At 46.4% G+C, this 24,668-nt stretch overlaps 1 protein-coding gene across 1 annotated transcript in view; it reads right to left on the bottom strand.

The window, feature by feature from the left end:
* Nucleotides 1–7,670: 7,670 nt before the first annotated feature.
* ERCC6L2 (ERCC excision repair 6 like 2) overlaps nucleotides 7,671–24,668 on the bottom strand; it is a 119,378-nt gene continuing 102,380 nt past the window's right edge. Inside the window, exons 18-19 of the mRNA XM_081103455.1 lie at nucleotides 16,721–16,902; nucleotides 7,671–8,764 (exon numbers count right to left, since the gene is read on the bottom strand). Of these exons, the coding sequence (XP_080959581.1) occupies nucleotides 7,798–8,764; nucleotides 16,721–16,902 (1,149 nt within the window). The 3' untranslated portion in view covers nucleotides 7,671–7,797. The remainder of the gene's footprint in view (nucleotides 8,765–16,720; nucleotides 16,903–24,668) is intronic.

Here is a 24,668-nt window from a genome sequence, read left to right as displayed (position 1 = left end):
CTTCCTCCTCCCCCCCAGCCTCCTTCCTCCTTCCCCCTCATCTCCTTCCTCCTTCCCCCTTAGCTTCCTTCCTCCTTCCCCCCAGCCTCCTTCCTCCTTCCCCCTCAGCCTCCTTCCTCCTCCCCCCCCAGCCTCCTTCCTCCTTCCCCCTCAGCCTCCTTCCTCCTTCCCCCTCATCCTCCTTCCTCCTTCCCCCTCATCCTCCTTCCTCCTTCCCCCTCATCTCCTTCCTCCTTCCCCCTTAGCTTCCTTTCTCCTTCCCCCTCAGCATCCTTCCTCCTTCCCCCTCAGCCTCCTTCCTCCTTCCCCCTCAGCCTCCTTCCTCCTTCCCCCTCATCCTCCTTCCTCCTTCCCCCTCATCCTCCTTCCTCCTTCCCCCTCATCCTCCTTCCTCCTCCCCCCCAGCCTCCTTCCTCCTTCCCCCCCAGCCTCCTTCCTCCTTCCCCCTCAGCCTCCTTCCTCCTCCCCCCTCAGCCTCCTTCCTCCTTCCCCCCCAGCCTCCTTCCTCCTTCCCCCTCAGCCTCCTTCCTCCTCCCCCTCAGCCTCCTTCCTCCTTCCCCCTCATCCTCCTTCCTCCTTCCCCCCCAGCCTCCTTCCTCCTCCCCCTCAGCCTCCTTCCTCCTTCCCCCTCAGCCTCCTTCCTCCTTCCCCCCAGCCTCCTTCCTCCTTCCCCCTCAGCCTCCTTCCTCCTCCCCCCTCATCCTCCTTCCTCCTCCCCCCCCCAGCCTCCTTCCTCCTTCCCCCCCAGCCTCCTTCCTCCTTCCCCCTCAGCCTCCTTCCTCCTCCCCCTCAGCCTCCTTCCTCCTTCCCCCTCAGCCTCCTTCCTCCTTCCCCCTCAGCCTCCTTCCTCCTTCCCCCTCAGCCTCCTTCCTCCTTCCCCCCCAGCCTCCTTCCTCCTTCCCCCTCAGCCTCCTTCCTCCTTCCCCCTCAGCCTCCTTCCTCCTTCCCCCCAGCCTCCTTCCTCCTTCCCCCTCAGCCTCCTTCCTCCTTCCCCCCCAGCCTCCTTCCTCCTTCCCCCTCAGCCTCCTTCCTCCTTCCCCCTCAGCTTCCTTCCTCCTCCCCCTCAGCCTCCTTCCTCCTTCCCCCTCAGCCTCCTTCCTCCTCCCCCTCAGCCTCCTTCCTCCTTTCCCCTCAGCCTCCTTCCTCCTTCCCCCTCAGCCTCCTTCCTCCTCCCCCTCAGCCTCCTTCCTCCTTCCCCCTCAGCCTCCTTCCTCCTTCCCCCTCAGCTTCCTTCCTCCTCCCCCTCAGCCTCCTTCCTCCTTCCCCCTCAGCCTTCCTCCTTCCCCCCAGCCTCCTTCCTCCTTCCCCCTCAGCCTCCTTCCTCCTTCCCCCCAGCCTCCTTCCTCCTTCCCCCTCAGCCTCCTTCCTCCTTCCCCCTCAGCCTCCTTCCTCCTTCCCCCTCAGCCTCCTTCCTCCTTCCCCCTCAGCCTCCTTCCTCCTTCCCCCTCAGCCTCCTTCCTCCTCCCCCTCAGCCTCCTTCCTCCTTCCCCCTTAGATTCCTTTCTCCTTTCTCCAAAGGGAGACGACCCTGATTCTGAGGAGCAAGTGCCTTTCCTGAGGGGCTGGGGGTGGGGCACAGATCTCCAGCCCAGGTTTGGGGGTCGCCCCCCTAGCAGAGGTTTCCAGCCTTGAGCCTCAGCGGGCAGGTGGCCTTCCGGAAACTCACGGAGGAATGCTCAGATGCGCTTTCCTTTCCTGGAAGCCATTTCCACCAATACAGGCTCTCCGATAGGCGCGGGCCTGCTAGAGGGCCAGGCGGGACCAGGGGGAGGGGACACCTGATGGCTCCTGGGGACTGGAGCGCAGGCAGAGCAGCAACCCGCGCCTGGTGGCCACACTGTCCCACAGAGTGACAGGCAGAGCAGCAACCCGCGCCTGGTGGCCACACTGTCCCACAGAGTGACAGGCAGGGAGGAAAGGCCGAAGGGCCCCCACCCCCCACTCAGCAAGAAGCCTCAGTGCTGCTGGGGACCCCCCCACCTAGGACTCCAGGTCTGGCTCTCTCTTCCCCCTTTTGTGCCCGCGCCCCCCCATCTTGGAGGTTAGGCTTTTTGTATTTGGCCAATCCCAAACCAGGCACTTCTCCACTCGGCCACGGTGGCTCCTGCTGCCTGGGGTTCTAAAGGCCAAGAGGCCAGGAGAGGCCTTCCGGTCCTTTCAGGCCTGGCCGCCGCCCCGGCCCGCCTCGGGGGGCCTTTCCTGACCATCCAGCCGAGCATGCTCCTTGCCCTCCTGGACGCTGGCAGCCACCTCGCTTCCAGCACGCAGGGAGCACCCGCTGTGCCTGGTGCCTCGCTGGGCCTTGTGCCCTAACTCACATGCCCTCCGAGGGGACATAGCTTCTGAGCCGGCTAGTCCGCCGGACATTCCCTAGGGACTGCGGGCGCTGTTGGCCTTTCAGGGCAGCGTGGCAGCTCTGGGCCACTTCAGGCCCATGGCACCTCTGCTGCGCTAAGCCTTTTTCTGGCAGGTCGGTGAACTGCTGCCCAGACGACTTGCCGGCGACCTGGCTTCTGCGTGCCCAGGTATCCGGAGCTTCCTCCCACGTGCTCAGCCCGCCGAGTTTTCCTGCTGGGATTTCCCCGCGCAAGTGGAGCAAGAGTGAGGTGTCTAGGAATCCGGTGGGGGTGGCGGAGTAAGGGGCCTGCGTGTGAGGCAGTGCTGGGGAGAGGGAGTGCGGAGGGAAAGCTATAGGTTGCTGGACATCGAGAGCTCCCCGGGAATGTGACCTGGGTGCTTGAGAAGGGGTGCACTCGGGTCAGAGGCTGACCCCAAGGAACCTGGCGCTTTGCCAGCAGGCCAGGTGGGGCGTTGGCAGTGGGAGAAGGGCAGCGAGTCCTGGCCGGGCGAGTCTGCCATTGCAAGCACCGTGAGGGCGCTGGCAGGAAAGCAGGGCAGGGATCCGGTCATGTGAGAGCAGAGGTTGTTGAACATGTTGGCATTTATGTTTTGAAAAATTAAGGGTTTTGTTTTGATCAATGCTTGTATAATAGTTTCAGGAAAGAAAAAACTATGAATTAGCTATCATGAGCCTTCTCTTGAAGTCTCTCTTTCAGTCCATAAGCATGTCTCACTTTAGATAAAATAAAATCCAAAGGTAAAAGATATTTTGGGGCCGCTAATTCATGCTTTAGTTTGACAAGATGACTTACTAGAGTTTCTTGAGAAAAAGGAAATTCAGAGATGCATACCTTCTCCCTTAGATAAGCTAAAAGAATAGAGAGTCCTAGTTATTTCTTTCAGTGAGATGGGGGTGGGGGGAGCACTTAGGTAGCCAAAATGACATCTGCAGAAAGACGCGTTCTTGGTTCCTAACAGTGAGAGAGCAGGACGTAACCAGGCACGAATGTCCGCTGGGACTGGCAGGTGCCGCTCAGTTGGCTGGAGCGTTGTCCCGTGCACCCGAAGGTCGAGGGTTTGATTCCCAGTCGGGGCACATACATACCCAGGCTGAGGTTAGATCCCCGAGGTTGGGGGATGAATGGGAGGAGGTGGATGAGTGATGTTTCTCTCTCCCCCTTCCAAACATCACGTGGAACCAGCCACAGGGGTAGGGTAGGGTGGGGATGGTCCTCTGATGAGGAAAAAAAACAAAAAAAGTCAACTGGACATCATCGGTGTCAGTGACAGAAAGGCATCATACTCCTATAATTAAGACTGGTCTTAAATTTGGACATTTAGAGACTAAATGTAACCGCCATAATTCCTTAACCGGCCACAAAGCAAACCGAGTCTGTGCTGACGTCTAGTCGGAGGCACAAGGCTGCGTGCGGATGTTCTTATGGGGCCGTGGGAACGCCGGGGCTTGGGAAAGCAGAGCGGTTCCGGCGGGCTCCGCCCTGTCTGCGGGCCTCGCCCGGGGCTGGGACGGGCTCGGAAGCAGAGAGAAGGTCAGCCACCCGAGTCCTGGCCAGCGACAAAGTCTTAGACCGAGCAGCCCATCAGAGCTGTTGTGAAGCTTCAAAGTAAAACTGGGTCCAGGGCTGACCCTCAGCCTCCTGACCTGGAATTGAAAAGCCTGGGCAGGAGGCTCCCCTTGCCCTCGGGGCTGGGCACCTCCAGCCTCTGACTCCCCACGGGAGGACCCATCTGGATCTTTGCCCCGAGGGGCAAAGGGGAAATGCCCAAAGGGCTGTGTTCATGCTTAAAACTCTGCAGCGGTGGTGGCCCTTAGAGAAAAGTGAGCTGTTTTCCACGGCCACAGACACACATGGGACACGTGGGAGAGGGGAGCGGGGGGGGGGGGGGGGGGGGGACAGCGTTCGGGCTGTCATGTAGGGAACCTGCAGCTCACCAGTGCCAAGACCTGCTCCCGAGCGTACCACCTTCCCTTCAAGGCCGCCCGGAGGCCCGCGGAGCTCCATTCCTGCCTGGCATGTTCACACATGACCTCCGGGCAGGCAGCGACCCCACTCTTTTGGGTTTTATCGCCTTGTAAACGTCAAAAAAACTTTTGGGAATTGACATATATGGTCATCAACTCTTACATCAGGTAAGGACAGTGAAAAAGACTAAAAACTATGATCGTGTCACTAAAACAGGGTTATTTCAATATTCAGGAAGGATAACTTCAGAATTTAAAAACTGCACACATTGAACTTTAAAAGCTACCCTCCGCTGCACGTGGCTTTCTCGCTTTCTGTGGACTGACCCGGGGTCTATCCCCAGCTCGTCTCTGCAAACCAAGGCTCCTAGGCCTTGAACACAGGGCGGCCACCCACCCGCGCACGTTAATTTACTCAAAGAAGTGGTTTCAGGGCTTTAAGGGAACCCGCGGAATTCAAGTGCAAAAGCCTCCCGATATCTCGCCTCAGCTTCCAGTATTAATAACCGTGGTGAGTCTTGGCCGGTGGCTCGTTGGTTGGAGCAGCATCCCCTACACCAGAAGTTTCGGCTTCAGTTCCAGGTCAGGGCGCACGTTTAGGTTGTGGGATCCATTTTCGGGGCACGGACATACAGGAGGCAACTGATGGATGTTTCTCACACCAATGTTCTCTCTCAAGTACAGAAGCATAGCCTCAGGTGAGGATTAGAAACAAAACAATGTGTGGCGTGCTAGCAGCCGGAAACTATCAGTGCCTTAAAGAGAAGTGAAAAAGACCTATTGTGGCAAATAGACGCACAAAACTTAACGTGGAAGGTTTTTCAGTAATGGTCTCATCCCTGTGGTTTTCAAGCTAGCGCTCCATGGAGCCACAGGGGTACTCCTCGAACCTAAAGAGCTCCATTTTAACTGCTTTAAATAGTTGAGCTTCCAATTAAGATAGAGTTCAACTGCTTAAAAAAATGCTTGAATACCACTAATTCAGTCCCTCTCCAATATCAAGGGGAAACTGAGGCCGAGAGAAGCCCAAGGTTTGCCCGGGGCCACCTGTGTAATTGGCAGAACATGGTGGCACAATGGTGGCAGGAAGGACTCGTGTAGTCACCTCAGTGACCTCCAACGTTCGCGATCTCCCGCTGCTGCTCTGCCTGCTGGGCCTTCCGACCGGCTTCTTCTCACCCCGGGCCTGCGCCCTGCGTGCACTGCTGCTCGTGAGAGCGATGACAGGCAGACCTTTCGCTGGCAACTGCCGGGAAGTAATTCAAACTCCAGGCCTGTCTGTCTGCTCCCATTTTGACTATTTCTGATGACAGTCTCTTTAATAGTATTTTATTATATTTGAAGAGTATAGAGCTAATATTTTTGTGGAATTTTATGATTGTCAGGTCATGTCCATGTACAAAATTTAAGGTATTTTATATTATGAAAGACACACTTTTATTAAAATGCCTCAACGCTACTATCTGTTCTATACACTGAGATGAAGAGGCTTCTATTTGCTTATCTCAGCTCCATGTACCACAGATCGCATGGGGGAGAACATTTATGGCAAGTCTAGCACACCACAAACACATTCACTTAGCAGCAAGCACCTGGGTGGTGAAATGTGGCAGATGGTAAGTCGACACAACTCAGCTGCCAAGTAGCAAAACAAAACACCCCCACCCCCCAAAAAAAACACCCTGAAGAAAAAAAACTTTACATAACCTACAACAATGATTTTTTAAAACTGTGGTTCTCCATCATTAGTGGGTCATGAAATGAATTCTGTGAGTTATGAGCACACACACACACACACACACGCACACACACACACATACACAAACAAATCCATGTACAAGAGCCAAAAGTGCAATGGAGGAGAAAATGCCCAAGTATCCTGATGCCTTAGGGTAAATATGATTTCATAAACCTTTCCCCTCAGTCATATGTCTGTATGAACACATATCTCCTGCTATGATGTAAAATATATTTCACAGCCCTCAACATTGCCCCAGCAAAAAACATAGTCGGCTGCTCAGTCCCTGGAGGAGAGATTTCTTTCTGACTTTTTTTGGTCATTTCTGAGCAGCGGCTCCTCCCCCCGGGTCCTCTGAGGGCCTCTCCCCTCCATACAGTGACAGGGACCCCTGAGCACCACCGCTGCCCGGTTCACCGCCCTTTTCTGGGAACGCCCGCCAATCAGCCTGCGAGCTCAGTGGGGGAAGCTGCTACGGTGCATCTGAATGTGGTCAGAGAAGCTGCGGGTGTCGGCTGCCAGGTGCCAACCCGGCCAGGCTTCACAGACAGGGTCCCCTCTGTCACCCGGAGCAGCGTCGTACCTGGACCCCTGCAGCTCCTAGCACAGTCCACGCAGGGGCTGAGCGAATGCTTCCAATGAAGGAATTCAGCAATGAGCACATGCCATTGGGTGTACACCGTATAAGTTAAATCCAACAGGATATAAGTTTCAAATAAAATATTTACTCATTTCTTTATGCTTAAGAAATACAAAAGTACTCTACAAAGCTTTACATTGATTAGGTCCTGGTAATTGTATGAAAAGCTGAGACAGTGACATCTGGGGCTAAGGTAATAATCATACTACTTCAGCATCCTATCTCATATGGTAAAGTTATACATTAGCCCTTTGATTCTGAGCAGTTATAAACTTAACTATTTTAACATAATACCACATATTCAGTTCTAGTAATTATTATCACCTAGCAGCGGTTCTCAACCTGGGTCACGACCCCTTTGGGGGTCAAACGACCCTTTCACAGGGGTCGCCTAAGACCATCGGAAAACACATATATAATTACATATTGTTTTTGTGATTAATCACTATGCTTTAATTATGTTCAATCAGGAGGTCAAGGCATTAGAAAGGTTGAGAACCACTGAAAGTAATTTAACAACAGTAGACATGATACTGAGGGTAAAGGAAAACAGTTAACGCAATAATTTTCAAAATGTTAGTAAGAACATGTCAGTGTACACTTGATTTGGGCAGGGGGTGAACATAATCTGGCCTATGATTTAATGGGACCTGGGAGAGTAAACCAAAGCTTTTTAAACTAGAAGGACGCCCATCTTGACCAAATTCGACCCCTTCATCTTTCACATTGGGGATCAGCTGTAGACCAGGGTGAGTGACTGATCCAAAGTCACATATGACTCAGCAAGAGAGATGCCCAGGTCTCCTGGTAAACACAGAATTGTTTCTGTTGCTTAAGAGGTTTACGGAATAAAATTAATTTTTATTCTATAAATAAAATTACATGTTATAATAAATCACATGAATAAAATCATAACTTTAAAAAGATCAAATAAGATATCAAGGGAAGCAAATACATGATAACATTTTGGACTTAAAAAATAACTCTAGAGCAAGAGTTTAATAAAAATAAATGTTGACAAGTGTGTTCAAGTTAACATAACGAGGCTGAAAGAGTGTTGTAAACGCTGAAGGCAAAAATCTGTATGTTTATGTATTATTCTTGTGTTTTGGTTGTGTTTTCATCTGCATCACTTGAATTTACTTTTTTCCACAAAAAGTTCTCATTTGATTTCCAAAGCGAAGTTTCTGGCTCCCCTGTCCTGGAGGGTGCAGCCAGGGGCACTTTGTCACACAGAGTCTCTATCACTGCCAAGTCGGTGAGTTTGCTGAGACTGTCGTCATTCTGCTCATTCAGGATGTCCCAGAAATCTTTTGGTCTCTGTTTTGCTTTTTCCATGGGCCCTGAAAGAATTTTCCTTGGCAGTCGTGTGGGACTGTTCCCGTGACTTTTAAAGAGGTCATCAAGAATAGAGGTGTCACCCAGTAAGCCTACCACAGAAATCTTTTCTAACACTGCATTTTTTATCTTTTTGTTTTCCAGTTTGAAAAGGGGTTCATTTCTTGAAATGCCCATTCTTGTGAGGCCCTGCTGGTCTTTCATAGTATTTTCTAACCTTCTCTCACATGCTTCAGACTCACTGCTCAGGGAACTGGACGCTGTGGGATCTTTGGATACTTGGCTGTGTTTTTCACCGTCAGTCCCTTGGGCAGAGCTCATAGGTAATTTCGGAGTTTCTGCATTGTTAGAAAGCAGCTCTTCTCTACAGAAACCATGACTCTGAGGCTTAACTGATTTTTCCGTATATCTTTTTGGGCTGCAAATTTGAGAACTGTTTTTGGTAGAATCTTTAAATGACAAAGTTTTGGAATCTGGCAGCTTTTCTTTTATAGAAGACTCTCTCTTTTCAGACTTATTCCTGCCTCTCTTTCCTGCCTCGTGGACAGGTTTAACGAGTCCTGCAGCAGAATCCACAAAAAAATCTTTGACCTCTGGATACTGAGAAGCATAAAAGTCTCTTAGCATTCTCTGTCGTTCTTCTGATGTGGCATTAGTTATATGTTGAGCAAATTCCTTTACAGAAGACAAATTAAAATACGAAGCCATTTCTTCAAATTGCTTTCTGAAGATTTAATGAACAAAACTAGTGGTTATTTTTATTACATTGTATTTCTAAAGAACTTGTCATCATGACATGAGATGCAGAAACAAAACAATCTTATTCCTTTAGTATATATTACCTTAATTCCATAATAAAAGTGCATTTTACACTAGCAGAATGTGACTTATTTCTTTACACTAGTGAAAAAAATGTTTTAGCTCATGAAATCACCAACTTTAAAAATTATGCTGATTTATACTATTAGGTATTTCCTGGGAATTATGAGATCCTGGCACGCTACTCTTCCAGTCAGCCAATTTATGACTGACATGAGAATGATAATTCATGTAATCTGTATTTGAAAATCTATATTGCATTCAAGTTCCAGAAAATAAAACTGTCAAAGAAGGGTCTTCATAAATAGAAAAGAAAACATTCTGAAAAATAAGAAGGAATTTTTACTTCTCTGTCCTTTCCCTTCTTCCATACAAATACAACATGGAATTTCACACAACTTTTTGGTGAGCTTGAACAAAAGTCCTAAACTTACAAACCTAGATTCTTTCTTCCCCTAATTGGTCCGATTTCAGTACAGACAGCTAACCTAAAAGGTGAGATGCTATTCTTTCCCCCACAGAACTAGGAACAAATAATCCTAAAATGTATATGGAGCCACAAAAGACACTGAATAGCCACAGAAATCTTGAGAAACAAGAACAAAGTTTGAGATATCTCATTACCTGATGACAAACTCTACTAGAAGGTCATAGTAATGAAAGCAACATGTTACTAGCGTAAAACAGACACATAGATAAATGGAAGAGAATTGAGAGCCCAGAAATGAACCCATGCCTCTATGGTCAATTCATATGTGACAAAGAAGGCAAGAATATACAATGGGGTAAAGACAGTCTATTCAATAAGTGGTGTTGGGAAAACTGGACAAATACATGCAAAAAAAAGAAATGAGACCACTTTCTTATACTGTACACAGAAATAAACTCACAATGGATTGAACACTGAAATGGGATATCTGTAACCATCAAACTCCTAGAAGGAAGCATAGGCAGTAACTCTGATATCACTCATGGCAATAGTTTTTTTGGATATGTCTCCTTGGGCAAGGGAAACAAAATAAAAAATAAACAAATAGAACTACATCAAACTCAAAAGTTTTTGCAGAGCAAAGGAAACCATTAATAAAACAAAAAGACAACCTACTGAATGGAAGAAGATATTCGCCAATGATACATCTGATAGGAGTTAATATCCAATATTTATAAAAAACTCATACAACTCAACACCAAAAAACCCCCAAATAATCCAATTAAAAATGGGCAGGGGACCCAAATAGATATTTATCCAAAGAGGACATACAGATGGCAATAGACATATGAAAAGATGCTCAATGTCACTAGTCATCAAAGAAATGCAAATTAAAACCACAATGAGCTATCACCTCACACCTGTCAGAATGGTTGTCATCAATAAAGCAACAAGTGTTGGCGAGGATATGGAGAAAAGGGAACCCTCCTTCACTGTTGTTGGGATTGCAAACTGGTGTAATCATTATGAAAAACAGTGTGGAGGTTCCTCAAAATATTAAAAAATAGAACTACCTTATGACCCAGCAATTTCACTTCTGGGTATTTATTTGAAAGAATCCCAAACACTAATTTTAAGAAATATATGCATCCCTATGTGCACTCAGCATCCTATCTAATAAAAGAGAAACATGGTAATTAGCATACCTCCGCTACCCTTCCCATTGGCTAATCAGGGCGATATGCAAATTAACTGCCAGCCAAGATGGTGGCCAGCAGCCAGGCAGCTTGAAGCGAACATTAGGCTTGCTTGCTTCAGTGACGGAGGACTCCAACGTTCCCCGCCTGCCGCTGCGGGCCTCTGAGCTTGCAGTTTGAAACATTGTTGCAAATACAGAAGCTAAACAAAACCCCAGAAACCTGCTTTCAGCCAGCTGGGATCTCAGAGCTGGAGCTGAAACAGAGTTTCAATTATAGAACCCAAACAAACCAGATACCTGCTTTCAGCAGCTGAGGCCTAAGAGCTGGAGCCAAGCCTCAGAACTAAAGCTGGCCCAGAATAAAAAAGAAAAAAGGAAAAAAGGAGCAGTTGGGAGCTTCAGTCATCCGCCAGCCTGAAAACAGCCCTCAGCCCCTCACCCAGACTGGCCAGGCACCCCAGTGGGGGCCCCCACCCTGAAGGGTGTGTGACCAGTTGCAAACAGCCATCATCCCCTCATCCAGGCTGCCCAGGCATCCCAGTGGGGACCCCCACCCTGATCCAGGACACCCTTCAGGGCAAACCAGCCGGCCCCCACCCATGCACCAGGCCTCTATCCTATATAGTAAAAGGGTAATATGCCTCCCAGCACCGGGATCAGCGAAGCCACGAGGCCTCCAGGCCCGGGATCAGCGTGACAGGGGGCAGCGCCCAAACCCCCTGATCGTCCTGCGGCTCTGTGTGTGACAGGGGGCGGGGCTAAAACCTCCCTATCCGCCCTGCTCTGTTCGTGACAGGGGAAGGCACCCCTGGTCAGCTCTGCTCTGTGCCTGATAGGGGGGAGCTCCCCAAACCCCTGATCGCCCTGTGGCTCTGTGTGTGACAGGGTGCGGCGCCCCAACCCCCTGATCAGCCCTGCTCTGTGTGTGACAGGGTGCGGCGCCCCAACCCCCCACCCCCCACGGGCCCTGCTCTGTGTGTGACGGGGTAGACCCATAACCTCCCCATCGGCCCTGCCCTGAGTGTGAGAGTGGCGGCGCCCCAACCCCCTGATCGGCCCTGCTCTGTGGGTGATAGAGGGCGGTGCCCCCCCCCCCCCCCCACGGGCCCTACTCTGTGTGTGATAGGGTAGAGCCATAACCTCCCCATCGGCCCTGTCCTGAGTGTGACAGTGGCAGTGCCCCAACCCCCTGATCAGCCCTGCTCTGTGGGTGATAGAGGGCAGTGCCCCAACCCCCTGATCTGCCCTGCTGTGTGTGTGACAGGGGGTGGTGCCCCAACTCCCCTATCGGCCCTACTCTGTGAGTGACAGGGGGGAGCTCCTCAACCCCCTGATTGGCCCTGCTCTGTGCGTGACAGAGGGGAGCTCCCCAACCCCCTGATGGGCCCTGCTCTGTGCGTGACAGGAGGGAGCTCCCCAACCCCTTGATCGACCCTGCTCTGTGCATGACAGGGTATGGAGCCCCAACCCACCTGATGGGCCCTGCTCTGTGTGTGACAGGGGGCAGCGCCCCAACCCCCTGATTGTCCCTGCTCTGTGCGTGACAGGGGGCGGTGCCCCAACCTCCCCATCGACCCTGCCTTGAGTGTGACAGGGGGTGGTGACCCAACTCCCCAATCAGCCCTGCTCTGAGCCTGACCAGGGGCTGCGCCTAGGGATTGGGCCTGCCCTCTGCCACCCGGGAGCAGATCTAAGCCAGCAGGTTGTTATCTCCCGAGGGGTCCCAGACTGTGAGAGGGCACAGGCCGGGCTGAGGGATCCCTCCCTCCCCCCCGAGTGCACAAATTTTTGTGCACCGGGCCTCTAGTCCTATATAATAAAAGGCTAATATGCAAATTGGCCAAACGGCAGAATGACCAGTCGTTATGACATGCACTGACCACCAGGGGTCAGATGCTGAACGCAGGAGCTGCCCCCCCTGGTAGTCAGTGCACTCCCACAGGGGGAGCACCACTCAGCCAGAAGCTGGGCTCATGGCTGGCGGGTGCAGTGGTGGTGGTGGGAGCCTCTCTCGCCTCTGCAGCAGTGCTAAGGATGTCTGACTGATGGCTTAGGCCAATGGACATCCCCCGAGGGCTCCCGGACTGTGAGAGGGCACAGACCAGGCTGAGGGCCCCCATACAAGTGCATGAATTTCATGCATCGGGCCTCTAGTTATTTATAATAGCTAAGACATGGAAGCAACCTAAGTATCCATCAATAGATAACTGGATAAAGAAGATGTGGTACATATAGACAATAGAATATTACTCAGCTATAAAAAAGAATGAAACCTTACCATCTGTAACAATATGGATGGACCTAGGAGGTATTATGCTAAGTTAAATAAGTCACACAGAGAAAGACACATACCAGATGACCTCACTTCTATGTGGAATCTCAAAAACAAAAACAGACAAAACAGAAACAGACTCATGGACACAGAGAACAAACTGATGGTTGCCAGATGGGAGAGGGGCTGTGGGGGCTGGGTGAAAAAGCCGGAGGCATTAAGAAGTACCGATCGGCAGGCACAAGCGTCACAGGGGTGTAAGGCCCAGCACAGGGAGCACAGTCAGTAACTCTGTAGGGACTGTGTGCGGTGCCAGCGGGTACGGGACGTATTGGAGATTTCACTTCGTAAGTTCTGTAAATGTCTAACACTGTGCTGTCCACCTGAAACTAATATAATACTGAATGCCAACTGTAATTGAAAAATAACACACACGCAACAATAAAAGTACATATGTCACTTCAAACATTCGGGAAAAACAGACTGGCACTGGGTAAGGCGGTGAGTTGCTACTTGAGGAAGCGAGCTTCACACTTAGTATAAGACACCAATTAAAGCTGCTGCATGCATGTGTGGGAGATGGGCCTCTGGGGCCCTGGTGGATGGAGGCGGAAAGGTTGTCTCAGACTCTGCTCCTTTCCCCAGGTGAGGGCGCTGTGGCCTGAACTGTGTCTCCCCCCACCCCACAAGTCCTCTGGTGAGGCTCTAAGCAGTCCTGTGTGAGTATATTTGGAGACAGAGCCTTTAGGAGGTAACTACGGTTAAATGAGGTCATAAGCAGTCACCAGAGAGCTCTCTCTGTGTCATGAGAAGACACAGTGAGGAGGTGCTGCTGGAAGCCAGGAAGAGAATCCTCACCAGGAACCAAATCAACTGGCACCTTGATCTTGGAGCTCCCAGAACGGAAAGAAATGTCTGCCATTTAAACTCCAGTCTGTGGTAATTTGTTAGGGTGCCCCGAGCAGACTAGGTATGACGGAGGGTATCACTTTGCTGATGCGGAGTCTGGGCCATGAGTCAAGAGAGCCCAATGTTTGTAAACATTCCTTTAAACAAAAGCCATAGATGGTATTGCAGCATGTGACTGAAAGTCCCCAAGTTTTAGAATTACATCTGTATTTTATATACTATTCCTTAAAACATTCATGTATTCATTCAACATATGTGTATAGAACCCTCTGATGTGCCAGGCACTGGGGTAGGAACGTACAACAGCACAAGCCCTAGCTCCCTGTCTTCCAGGGCTTTCTGAAGGTCAAGCCCGAGCAGAGTGGGAAACCCCATGGTGGGGCCAGTGCCGCGCCCAGAGGGGACCTAACCAGTGATTGGCAGTGGGCACGGCAGAGGGGAAGGCTGCTCCGCTGTCCCCTGAGGCCAGTCAGGCGAAGACGAGGGATGAGGCCTTCCAGGGAGAGGCCCTGGAGCACAGAAGGGAAGAGAAACGGACGAGGACCAGCTGGAAACCGCGAGGGGTCCCTACGCCACTTTCAGTTTGAATTCTGCACATAACAGAGAGTCCTGAGGGTAAGATTTTTAAAAAATGTGTGTAAGTAGAGCTTATTTTTGCCACTCCCACAGGCACTATAGCGTTTGTTTCCTTTGATTTTAGGGGCAGTCCTCACTGCGCCTCATGGCTGTGGCCTTAGGTGAGCAGCATGGTTCCATCCTCCCCACCCCGGGCCTTACTGTCCCAAATCCAGGTATGAACTTGGCTGATCAGCAGCCATGCTCACGGCCAACAGAATATTTAATAAACAAACATAAGCTTCCAAGTTTCTGCCCTGGAAACTGCTCGTGCCCTTGCTGGAAAGCAACAGCATGTTCTTAAAAGGGTCCAGTTTTCACTTCACGTGAAGCAACCACGGTACTATCATTTTGTTTATTAATCATCTCCAGATCCACTCTCATGGTCTTTCTAATATTTATGTGTGAAGACTGCTATTTACCCAAGGCTTGGTGGTGCCTCAGCAGCTGCCCCAGGCCATCGCCTTGGCCGCTCGGCCCTCTGGGAGGAGGCTGCTGTGACCGGGATGCAGTCAGTTACGCCGAGAGTGTTACTGGAATTGCTCTCAAACGGGGACTCTGCATTGCCCAGGAAGGCTAGTCCCACTAAGCTTGCTTTTCTGCTTTATAAATGATCTCTTTCACAACTTTCCTCTCCCTAAATCTCTCTCCCTCTGAACTGATGACTTTCATTGTCCTTTAACTGAGGAAATATCACTGTATCTGTGCCCATCTTAGCCTCTTCTCTGTTAAGGCCTGGCAAAGACTGCATTTGGCCAGTGGCCTAGATCCTGCCCGCTCCTGCCTCCAGCACTTCACTCCTTTCATTCACTCTGGCATGACCTCTCTTTTCCCGACTGGTCTGTTTCCTGGACACACACAGGTTCTATTATTTTACCAATTTAAAAAAACTTACCCTCGATCCCACAATGCCCCCCCACTGCGGCTCCGCTTCGTATTCCAACTTAAAGAGCTGTTGTGGGTCTGCCCACTCACTGTTTGCCCCCCTCATCCCAGCACTGTCTACGCGGACTGCTCAGGTCCGTTCTCTGCTGCCCACTCCAGGGGCACTTCCCACAACATCTGATCCAGGTAAGAGCTCTCTCCTTTTCAAACTCACTTCTCTCGGACTTCCAGGCCTCACCGTGCCTCCTACTCAACGCGCCTTCACCTCCAGCTCAGTCCTGGGGCTCCTCCTCTCCGCTGTGCTCCCTACCTGTGCTCTTCAGTCCCAGGGCTCCAACACCATTTATAATCTCTACGCAGAGATTCTAAATTTAGATCCTTGTCTCAAGATCCCAGAAGAGCAATCCATCACCTGTTCAACATTTTCATAGGACCTCAAATGTAATATGAGCCAAAGAGAACTCCTGTTTTGTGTTTTGTTTTGTTTTAAACTCCAAACTTGTTTCTCTCTTAGTTTTCCCCATTCAGTAAAAACAACTTGCTGCTCAAGACAGAAAGTTGGGAGTTATTCTGTCTTCTCCCTTTCCCAGCAACCAGTCCAACATGAAACACATTCATTTAGCTGTGTCTCCATGGCAACCACCCTATTGCAAACCACCATCACATGTCTAGTTAGTTCCTTCTGGTCTCCCCTAGTCCATGCTGCCCTCTTCCACACAGAAGCTGAACACTGTTTTAGAAACATACATCAGATCCTATCCTGCTTCAACAGCCTTCCACTGCACTTGGAACAAAATCCAAACCTTCCCCACAACCCACCACTCTGCATCCTCCAGCTCCATCTACATCTCTCCCTTCATCTCATGCCACTCGCTCCTTGGTTTATTATGTACTGAGTGCACTGGTCTTCTCTCGGCTCCTCAACACATCAACCCTCTTCCCTCTGCAGGGATGCTCTAATTCTGGTTCTTTGCCCAGTTATCCCTCGGGTCTCATGGTAAATGTCACTCGTGTAGTGCAGTCTTCCATGACCACCCAATAGAAAGGTAGTTACATCCCTCTCGACCCCATTATTCTCCATCAAGAAGGCCTGACCCTTCCCGTCGCATAACAAGTGTACCATTATGCAATTACTATGTTATTTTAGTTTTGAAATTTATGCGTCAATGCCAACCCCCATCCCACTGAACTATAAACTCTGTCTTTTTTTTTTTTTTTACACTGTTAATGCAGTACCCAGCACAATGCCTGGGTACATATGAGGTGTTCAACAGATATTAAATAAGCGAATAAATATAATGCACTTAAGTATTTCATTTACCTACATAAAGTGATTTCTTTCTTTCTTTTTTTTTTTAAAATCAATTCAGGGATTAGCTTTCTAGAAACATCTAAAACATTTGGAATTTAGTTCTTAAATTGTACAAATTCAGATTTTTCTGAAATATTCAGATGCCAGGTATGGCTAACATTAAAATAGTTTGTTTCACTAAGGAGCTGTGTTTCCTTTGAGAATCACTCTCAGAGTCCAGTGTTGTCATAAGCGACATACCTGCGAACCCCTCTTGGTGTTTGTCCCAGTATGAAGGTGGTCTGGTCGGTGTGGTAGACTTCCTTCTTCTTCTGGCTCACGGGGTGTGCAATGTAAAGGGGACATGAAACGCCTCCTTCACTTGCTTGTTGAACTTCCTTAGCATGTGTCGATGTATCTGCCTTCATTTTGTCTTTATATGTCTGAAAAAAGGGAAGGAAGCAAAACAAAGTCTCAAAAATAGTCATTTTTGGTCAAATTAGGAGACTGTATTGTTTTCAATAATCAAATATATCATATTCTCCAACTGATATTATTATCAGAAGATGTTAACATAGATATTTAAAAAGACACATAATCAAAACAGAAAAGTAACGGTAATACTATGATGTTTCCATTGTAGCTATGGTTTAAGATATATGTTAAAGATATACCTTCCCTAAAGATAAAGTAAAAGTAATGGCAATAATATATTTCTATTGGCAAGACTGGGCATAATGATACACATGCTGACATCCACTATCCTAAATAAGAATAAAAATTAGTGATTATATAAATGATGGCATAAAAATGGGATATTTAAAAATTTTAATTTGGTAATTTTTCTCAAAATTATTAAGAAGACTTTCTCAGTTTTTATGTAAGTAGTGTAAGTAAGTAGTCAAATTGAAAAAATCATAATTTTTATGTGATAATTAAATAAGCAAACATTTTCATAAATCCCACTTTACCTACTGGGTTATAAGAATATTTAGTGACTTAAAGATGCTAACTACAGTTAATTGAAATTATAGATGGAATCATATTTATTTTACAGACTATGGGTTATCTGGTTAACATAATTGTTAAAAAGAGTGGGCCATTTAAACTATATGGCTGCAATTTCCCTGACAAGATGGTACAGTGAATATGTGGAAAGTTACCATCCCATTCCCCAAAAAGAAATACTGGATACAATTTGACAATAAAATTGTATTTGAGTTTCAAACTAAGAAAGGAAATCTCTAGGTGTCCACAACAAAGGAGTAAGATTAGAGTGGTGAGGGGAGCTGACGCTCAGTAGCCACCAGGGACAGAGACTTAAGTCATAGTGTGCAGGACTCCATGTGTGGAGGGGAGATAAAACAAATGTTTTAACTCCCTGAATTAAAAAAAAAAGCCATCCAAAAAAAAATACAGTAGCAGTTAAAATTATATCCAATTTGCAAGTTAAAGCAAGAAAACCCCAAACTGGAGACACAGGACAGAAGCAGGCTACCTTCTTACTCTAGACAGAATCACTGGTGAAAAAATGAAATGCCAAGCCTATGCCATCTGTGGAATCTGACTCTGTAGAACCTAGGTGATATGGAAAATCTAAGTTAAAACTAAGAACCACTGAAAATCATAAAATCTCAATGAGGAGTAAATACAAAAACATACCACAGGAAGGCATCAATAATCTAGAGAATGCTTGTGATTCCAATTTAGGATCATGTAAAACCCACCATCATGTAAGTGGCAGATACAACAAATGTGAGAATATATATCTGAGAAACTATAAGTAAAGCCATTTGAAAGACTTTAAATCATTAGCATGTCCACAAAGAAAAAGAATGAATCCATCAGTAAGAACTGTATATTACACTAGCGGCCCGGGCATGGATTCATGCAGTGGTGGAGTCCCTTGGCCTGGCCTGCGGGGTTCGGGCTGAAACCAGCTCTCCGACATCCACTGAGGGGTCCCAGATTGTGAGAGGGTGTTCTCGGGTGACGCACCCTGGAAATGGGCTCCCTCCTCTCTGGTTCCAGGTGTGTCACCTGAGAACTGCAGCTGCCAAGTCACCACAGCTTGCAGCTCCTGCATTGAGTGTCTCACCCCCTGGTGGTCAGTGCACGTCATAGCTACAGATCAGATGGTCAAATGGTCGCTTAGGCATAAATATATATATATATGTATGTATGTATATATATATATGCAGATTTGAGAAAGAACCAAATACAATCTCTAAAAAGGAAATATAGTTTTGAAATGAAAAATAAAGATAGAAACAAACTCAAAATATGGGTTAAACAACAGACTAAACAGCCCTACTACCTACAATGATAGTTGATAAAATTGAAGAATAAAATTACTCAGAATACAGTACAGAGATTAAATAAGGAGAGAGAAAGGAATTAAGAGACAGAGGACATACCAGAGAGAACAGAGAAAATGGAAGAGAACTAAAGGCATGAATCCTCAAACCAAAAAAGGAGAATCCCAAGTAGAAAAAAATAAATCTGTACCTTATTATATCACAGATAAAAGGAGTATCTTTAAAGTACCAGAAAGAAAAGACAAGATATCCTACCAAGAAATGATAATCAAACTAAAGGCAGACTTCTCATTAACAACACTACCACTACCACCATCACTACCACCACCAGATGATAGAGATAATGCCATCAACATGTAGAGAGAGAAAACTGTCAATCTAGAACTCTATACCCAGTTAAACTATCATTTAAGAAAATTTCCAGACATACAAAGACTATAAGAGTTTACTAGACAAAGATTGTTGATGACATATTATTTTTCTTTTATGGGAGTTCAATGGAATTGAAGTGGCATATATCAATGAATGTGGGTAGGTAATGGCTTTTTATTTTACCAATATTTACTAAGTACCTGTTATGATCCTGTTACCATGCTCTGCAAATGAGAACAAAGGTATTTACAAATACAAAGGTACAAAATACCCTTATATAAACATACACAAAATAAGCTTAAGGGACTTAAAATTGACAAGCCTATTTTTAAAAAATATGTCTTTATTAACTTTTAGAGAGAGGAAGGGAGAGATAGAAACATCAATCAGTGCCTCCTGCTCCCGCCCCCCCCCCCCCACCAACCCCCACTGGGGGTGTGTTTTACATCACAAGAAAACAAGAGCCTGCAAACTAGGAATGTGTCCTGACTGGGAATTGAACCAGAGACCTCTTGGTTCATGGGCTGATGCTCATTCACAGAACCACACTGGCTGGGCAACAAGCCTATTTTTTTAAATTTTTTTTTTTGAAGATGGCACATCTAGATTTTTCCTTTAAAAAGAAATCATTTATCTCTTTAACATATGTTGAGGTTCATTTTACTGAAATAACCTGAATATAAGACAAAACATCTTATATAATAAAAGCCCAATATGGTAAGTGTCTGACCATTCAACCATTCACCAGTCGCTAGGATGCACATTGACCACCAGGGGGCAGATGCTCTGACTGGTGGGTTAGGTTGCTGCTGGGGTCCAGCCAATCGGGACTGGGCGAGACAGGCCGGACATGCCCTGGAGCCCTCCCATGACCCCTTCTGGGCTGGCCAACCTCCCACAGTCCCTCGTCAGCCGGCTGGCCCCAATCAGGACTGGGCAAGATGGCCTTGATCAGCTGATTGGCCCCAATTGGGACTGGGTAAGATGGGCCGGACACGCCCCGGAGCCCTCCCACAGTCCTTCCCCAGTACCAATGGTGCACTGGTGGGGTCCCTCCACCTGGCCTGCGCCCTCTTGCAATCCAGAACCCCTTGGGAGATGTCAGAGAGCCGGTTTCGGCCTGATCCCCACAGGCCAGGATGAGGAACCCCACTGGTGCATGAATCTGTGCACTGAGCCTCTAGTAAGACATAACTATCTGTCCTTTAACAGCAAACCATTTCTAATGAAAATAGATTTCTTTCAAAATCTACTGTGACTCATGAACAAAAACAATGTTGAAAGTACTTTTTCTAAATATAATTTCTTAAATCTATTTTTTTTTATATTTTATTGATTTTTTACACAGAGGAAGGGAGAGGGACAGAGAGCCAGAAACATCGATGATAGAGAAACACTGATCAGCCACCTCCTGCACACTCCCCACTGGGGATGTGCCTGCAACCAAGGTACATGCCCTTGACCGGAATCGAACCCTGGACCCTTGAGTCCGCAGGCTGACACTCTATCCACTGAGCCAAACCGGTCAGGGCTATAATTTATTAAATCTTAAAAAATTATTGATAAGGAGAGGAAAATGCTGATCTTTAAAGATAAGTTTGAAAGAGATCTGAAGCATTTATTTTACACCACAAGAAAAAAAGATGAACGTTAAAAGTTTCTCATAAAAAGACTCAGTATCTTAGATGATCTCTAAGAAAAAATGTTTGCATTAGGATAAAGGGAGTAAACTGAAAGAGAAGGAACTGTGCCAACCAAGAACACTCCCTCCTCACAGACTGCAATTTCCGACGCCATGGAGAAATCGTGCCAGGTAATGGCCATTTTTAGTTATTTACGTGATTACGATGGGTCTTTTTGACTCTGGAAGCATTACAAAGCTCATATTTTGTGTAGATACATTTTTCATAAATTAATTTTATAAACTCCAGGAAAATTTAGCCTTTCTAACCAAACCTATCAGATATGTGGATCTTTCTGTTTTGGCCCGATGCACGAATTTCATGCAAGGGGCTCGGCCCTCGCAGCCCCTTGTAGCCTCGGCCGGCCCTCGCAGCCTTGGCCGGCCCTCACTGCCCCTCGCAGCCCCAGCTTCAGCCCCAGCTTCATCCAGAAGGTCATTCTGCTGTTTGGTCTAATTAGCTTATTAGCTCTTTATTATATAGGATTTTAAAACCTCATTATGTTACACAATAATAAAAAGGAAAAAGCATTCATCTCTCACATGAGCTCAATGGTTCAGATTTCCATTTTAGTAGGTACTTTAACACTTTACTGAAAGGAGGCTGTGAAACAACATTTTGTTCATCTAATAAACATTTAGTGCTCTTGATATAAAAGTTGGTTTCATTACTTTATAATAAAACTAGAGGCCCGGTACACAAATTTGTGCACAGGTGGAGTCCTTTGGCCTGGCTGGTGATCAGGGCCGTCTCACCTCGTCCTGACCGGGGCCGATGGGGGCCAGCCAGGGAGGAACCACAGGAGGGCTCCAGGGCGTGTCCGGCCCTCTTGCCCAGTCCCAATCGGCCAGACCCCAGCAGCAAGCTAACCTACTGGTCGGAGCATCTGCCCCAACTGGTGGTCAGTGCGCATCATAGTGACTGGTCAAGCGGTCAATCAAATGGTCAACCAATCTGTTGGACACTTAGCATACTACACTTTTATATATAGGACTGGAGGCCTGGTGCACGAAATTCGTGAACTGGGGGGTGGGGGTCCCTCAGCCCAGCCTGCCCCCTCTCACAGTCTGGGAGCCCTCAGTGGATGTCCTACTGACGGCCAGTCTGGCAGCAGAAGCTCGGAGCAGGCGCCCTGTGTGTATATGTGTGTGTGTGAGTGTGTCCCCACTGGGGGCCTGCCCCCAGCCATGTTGGAGGCTCAGAACAGTCGCTGTGTGTGTGTGTGAGTGAGTGTGTGTGTCCCCGCTGGGGGCCTGTCCCCAGCTGCGTCAGAGGCTCGGAGCAGGTGCCCTCTGTGTGTGTGTGTGTGTGTGTGTGTGTGTGCCTGCTGGGGGCCTGCTTCCAGGCGCCCCTCTGTATTGATCTCTCAGGCTCCTGGCCTTGCCCGTGTGTTGCTCTCTCCCTTGAGCTACAGCCAGGTCAGGGTGCTGCCTGTGGGCCACGCTTGCCTGATTGCGGATCGCTGTGGTGACCTGTGAGCAGGCCCTGCTGGGTGCTGCCTGCCTGTGGTGCCTGCCTGATTGCAGGTCGCCGAGGCAATGCCTGCTGGGCTCACGCTGCCAGGGTGACGCCACCAGCGTCCTGCCCCAGCCACTATGGGTGCCACCATCTTTGTCATGGAGTGACGGTCAATTTGCATATTACTCTTTTATTAGATAGGATAGTATCTTTTACAATAGTATCTATTACAACACAGATGCAATCCTTTATAATAGATTTCTTCACAATACTTTAAAACTAATATAAGGAAAATAGTGCCATAGTGCAATTGCAATTGTAGTGACAGTTATAATTTATTATAAAGCAAAGCACAAGGCCTGTGGCCAACATGAAAAAATTCTGGTTTTGTGAACTGGACTCAAACTCATTCATTACTACGTATGTCAAAGCTGCAACACTATGATACTGAGGCAACACATAAAGTAGCAACAGCAATGAAAATTCAAGTAATGAAAAATTCAGTAAAATGAGCTGGATTAGGAATTTAGAAGATGAGATTGCTTGCTCAAGAAAGCAAAATAAATCTACTCCTCTTTCCCCCAGGGTATAAAATGGCCAAAATCTGGAACACTATGTCTATATTGATAGGAAATTTTGAAATTATAACATGAAGCAGAAATCCCAGTTTTTGAAAAAATCCCCTAATTGTTCTAACTTTTTCTTAAAAAGCTTCTTCAAAATTATCCATCAAGATTTGCCTTGAGAAAGTACCTCTATATTCTGTGATTCTGATGGTTTACTTAAGATTTACAGTTTTAATAATAAGAAATTATGAATATAAGAACTCTGTACAGTATTTGTATAAGTATTTCTGCTAATAAGTATTTTAGAAAGCTTGACACTGTTAGAGTATAATTTAGTTATTGCTATGTTCATGATTATTTCCATAAGTTATTGGATATTGCTAGGTATTTCGACTATAGTATTTGTATAAAAAATCAAATTCAACTTATGGAATCTTTATTAAAAAGAAAACAGTAAGTGTAGGAATGCAGTCATAATTTCTAGGTAGTATAAACATAGAGTTAAAAATTCCATTTGATGATGAGATTTATTTCATGGAAATGGGGGTTCTTACGAAGCTTATTTATCAGAGAATACTGAAGTAATAATTCTAATTTATGAGTAACACATCCTCGTCCTTTGGACATACACATAAAATATAAAGCAGTCACTTGCGAAGTCCATTGTCAAATAGGTCTAAAAGGGTAAAGGGTTGACTATGACCGATTATGTAAGTCCTAATTTGACTTCACTAATTAAAAACAAGTATACAATATGTTATCTTTACAAAAGTAATTATTAGCTATTAAAAAAATCAGAATATAAAAATTGTTTAAATTAAAACATTAAATATATATTATTTCTATAATTGGTAATTGTCCCAATATATTTTGGCTGAAATAGTCTCCTCACCTACCCACAATTAAATGTTTAACTTGGAAATGGCTCACCTCAAAGACTTCATAAATATCTGCTTTGATTTAATTTTGATAAAGTTATAAAATTATTATTGATTTTTCTGATGTATCTGTAAAATGTGTTTGAAAATATATCATAAAAATTACTATTTAAAACTGTATAATATGTATTTTATAAAATAAAGCTATGATTATTTCAAGTTATAAAAGACATATATTAAGATTAAAATAAATGAGAGGGCACTTTTATAGGAAAAAATTCCTCCTATAGTAGCCAAAGTGTATCCACACCTACTCAACTGTGCACAATTCTGTACAACTTATTTCTTTTTTTAAAAAATTTCATTTTTAAATTACAGTTTACATTCATAATGTATTAGTTTCAGGTATATAGCATAGTAGATAGACAACCATATACTTTACAAAGTCTATTTCAAGTACCCACCTGGCACCATATATAGTTACTGCAATATTATTGGCTATATTCCCTATAATGTACATTACATCCTATGACTATTTTGTAACTACCAATTTGTAGTTCTTAATCCTTTCACCTTTTTCACCCTGCTTCCCAACCCCTTCCCTGTATCTATGAGTCTATATACAACTTATTTCTTACTATCAAGTTTTAGGTTTATATTAGTTCTACCGGGGAAGTTTCTTATCTTCAGACCAATAGTATGAAACATTCAAATGATCTTTGATAATATACTTTCTTTTCCATTGATCCACTGTCTATATTTGAAGGCATCAGATCTAAACCTTACATTATTTTCATTGAACTCATCATTTTTGAAAGACACACTTAAAAAAAGATAAGGCATATATAAATTTTCAATATGAAAGAGTGAGAAAAAATAAACTGACTTAAAAACTTTGCAGATAGTAATCTTTGATGTCAGTGTTCTGAGAAAAT

This window comes from Myotis nattereri, assembly GCF_964212035.1.
Source record: "Myotis nattereri genome assembly, chromosome: 12".
Classification (NCBI taxonomy): Eukaryota; Metazoa; Chordata; class Mammalia; order Chiroptera; family Vespertilionidae; genus Myotis; species Myotis nattereri.
Note: the sequence above shows the minus strand (reverse complement) of the source record. Positions and strands in the feature narration are given on the sequence as shown.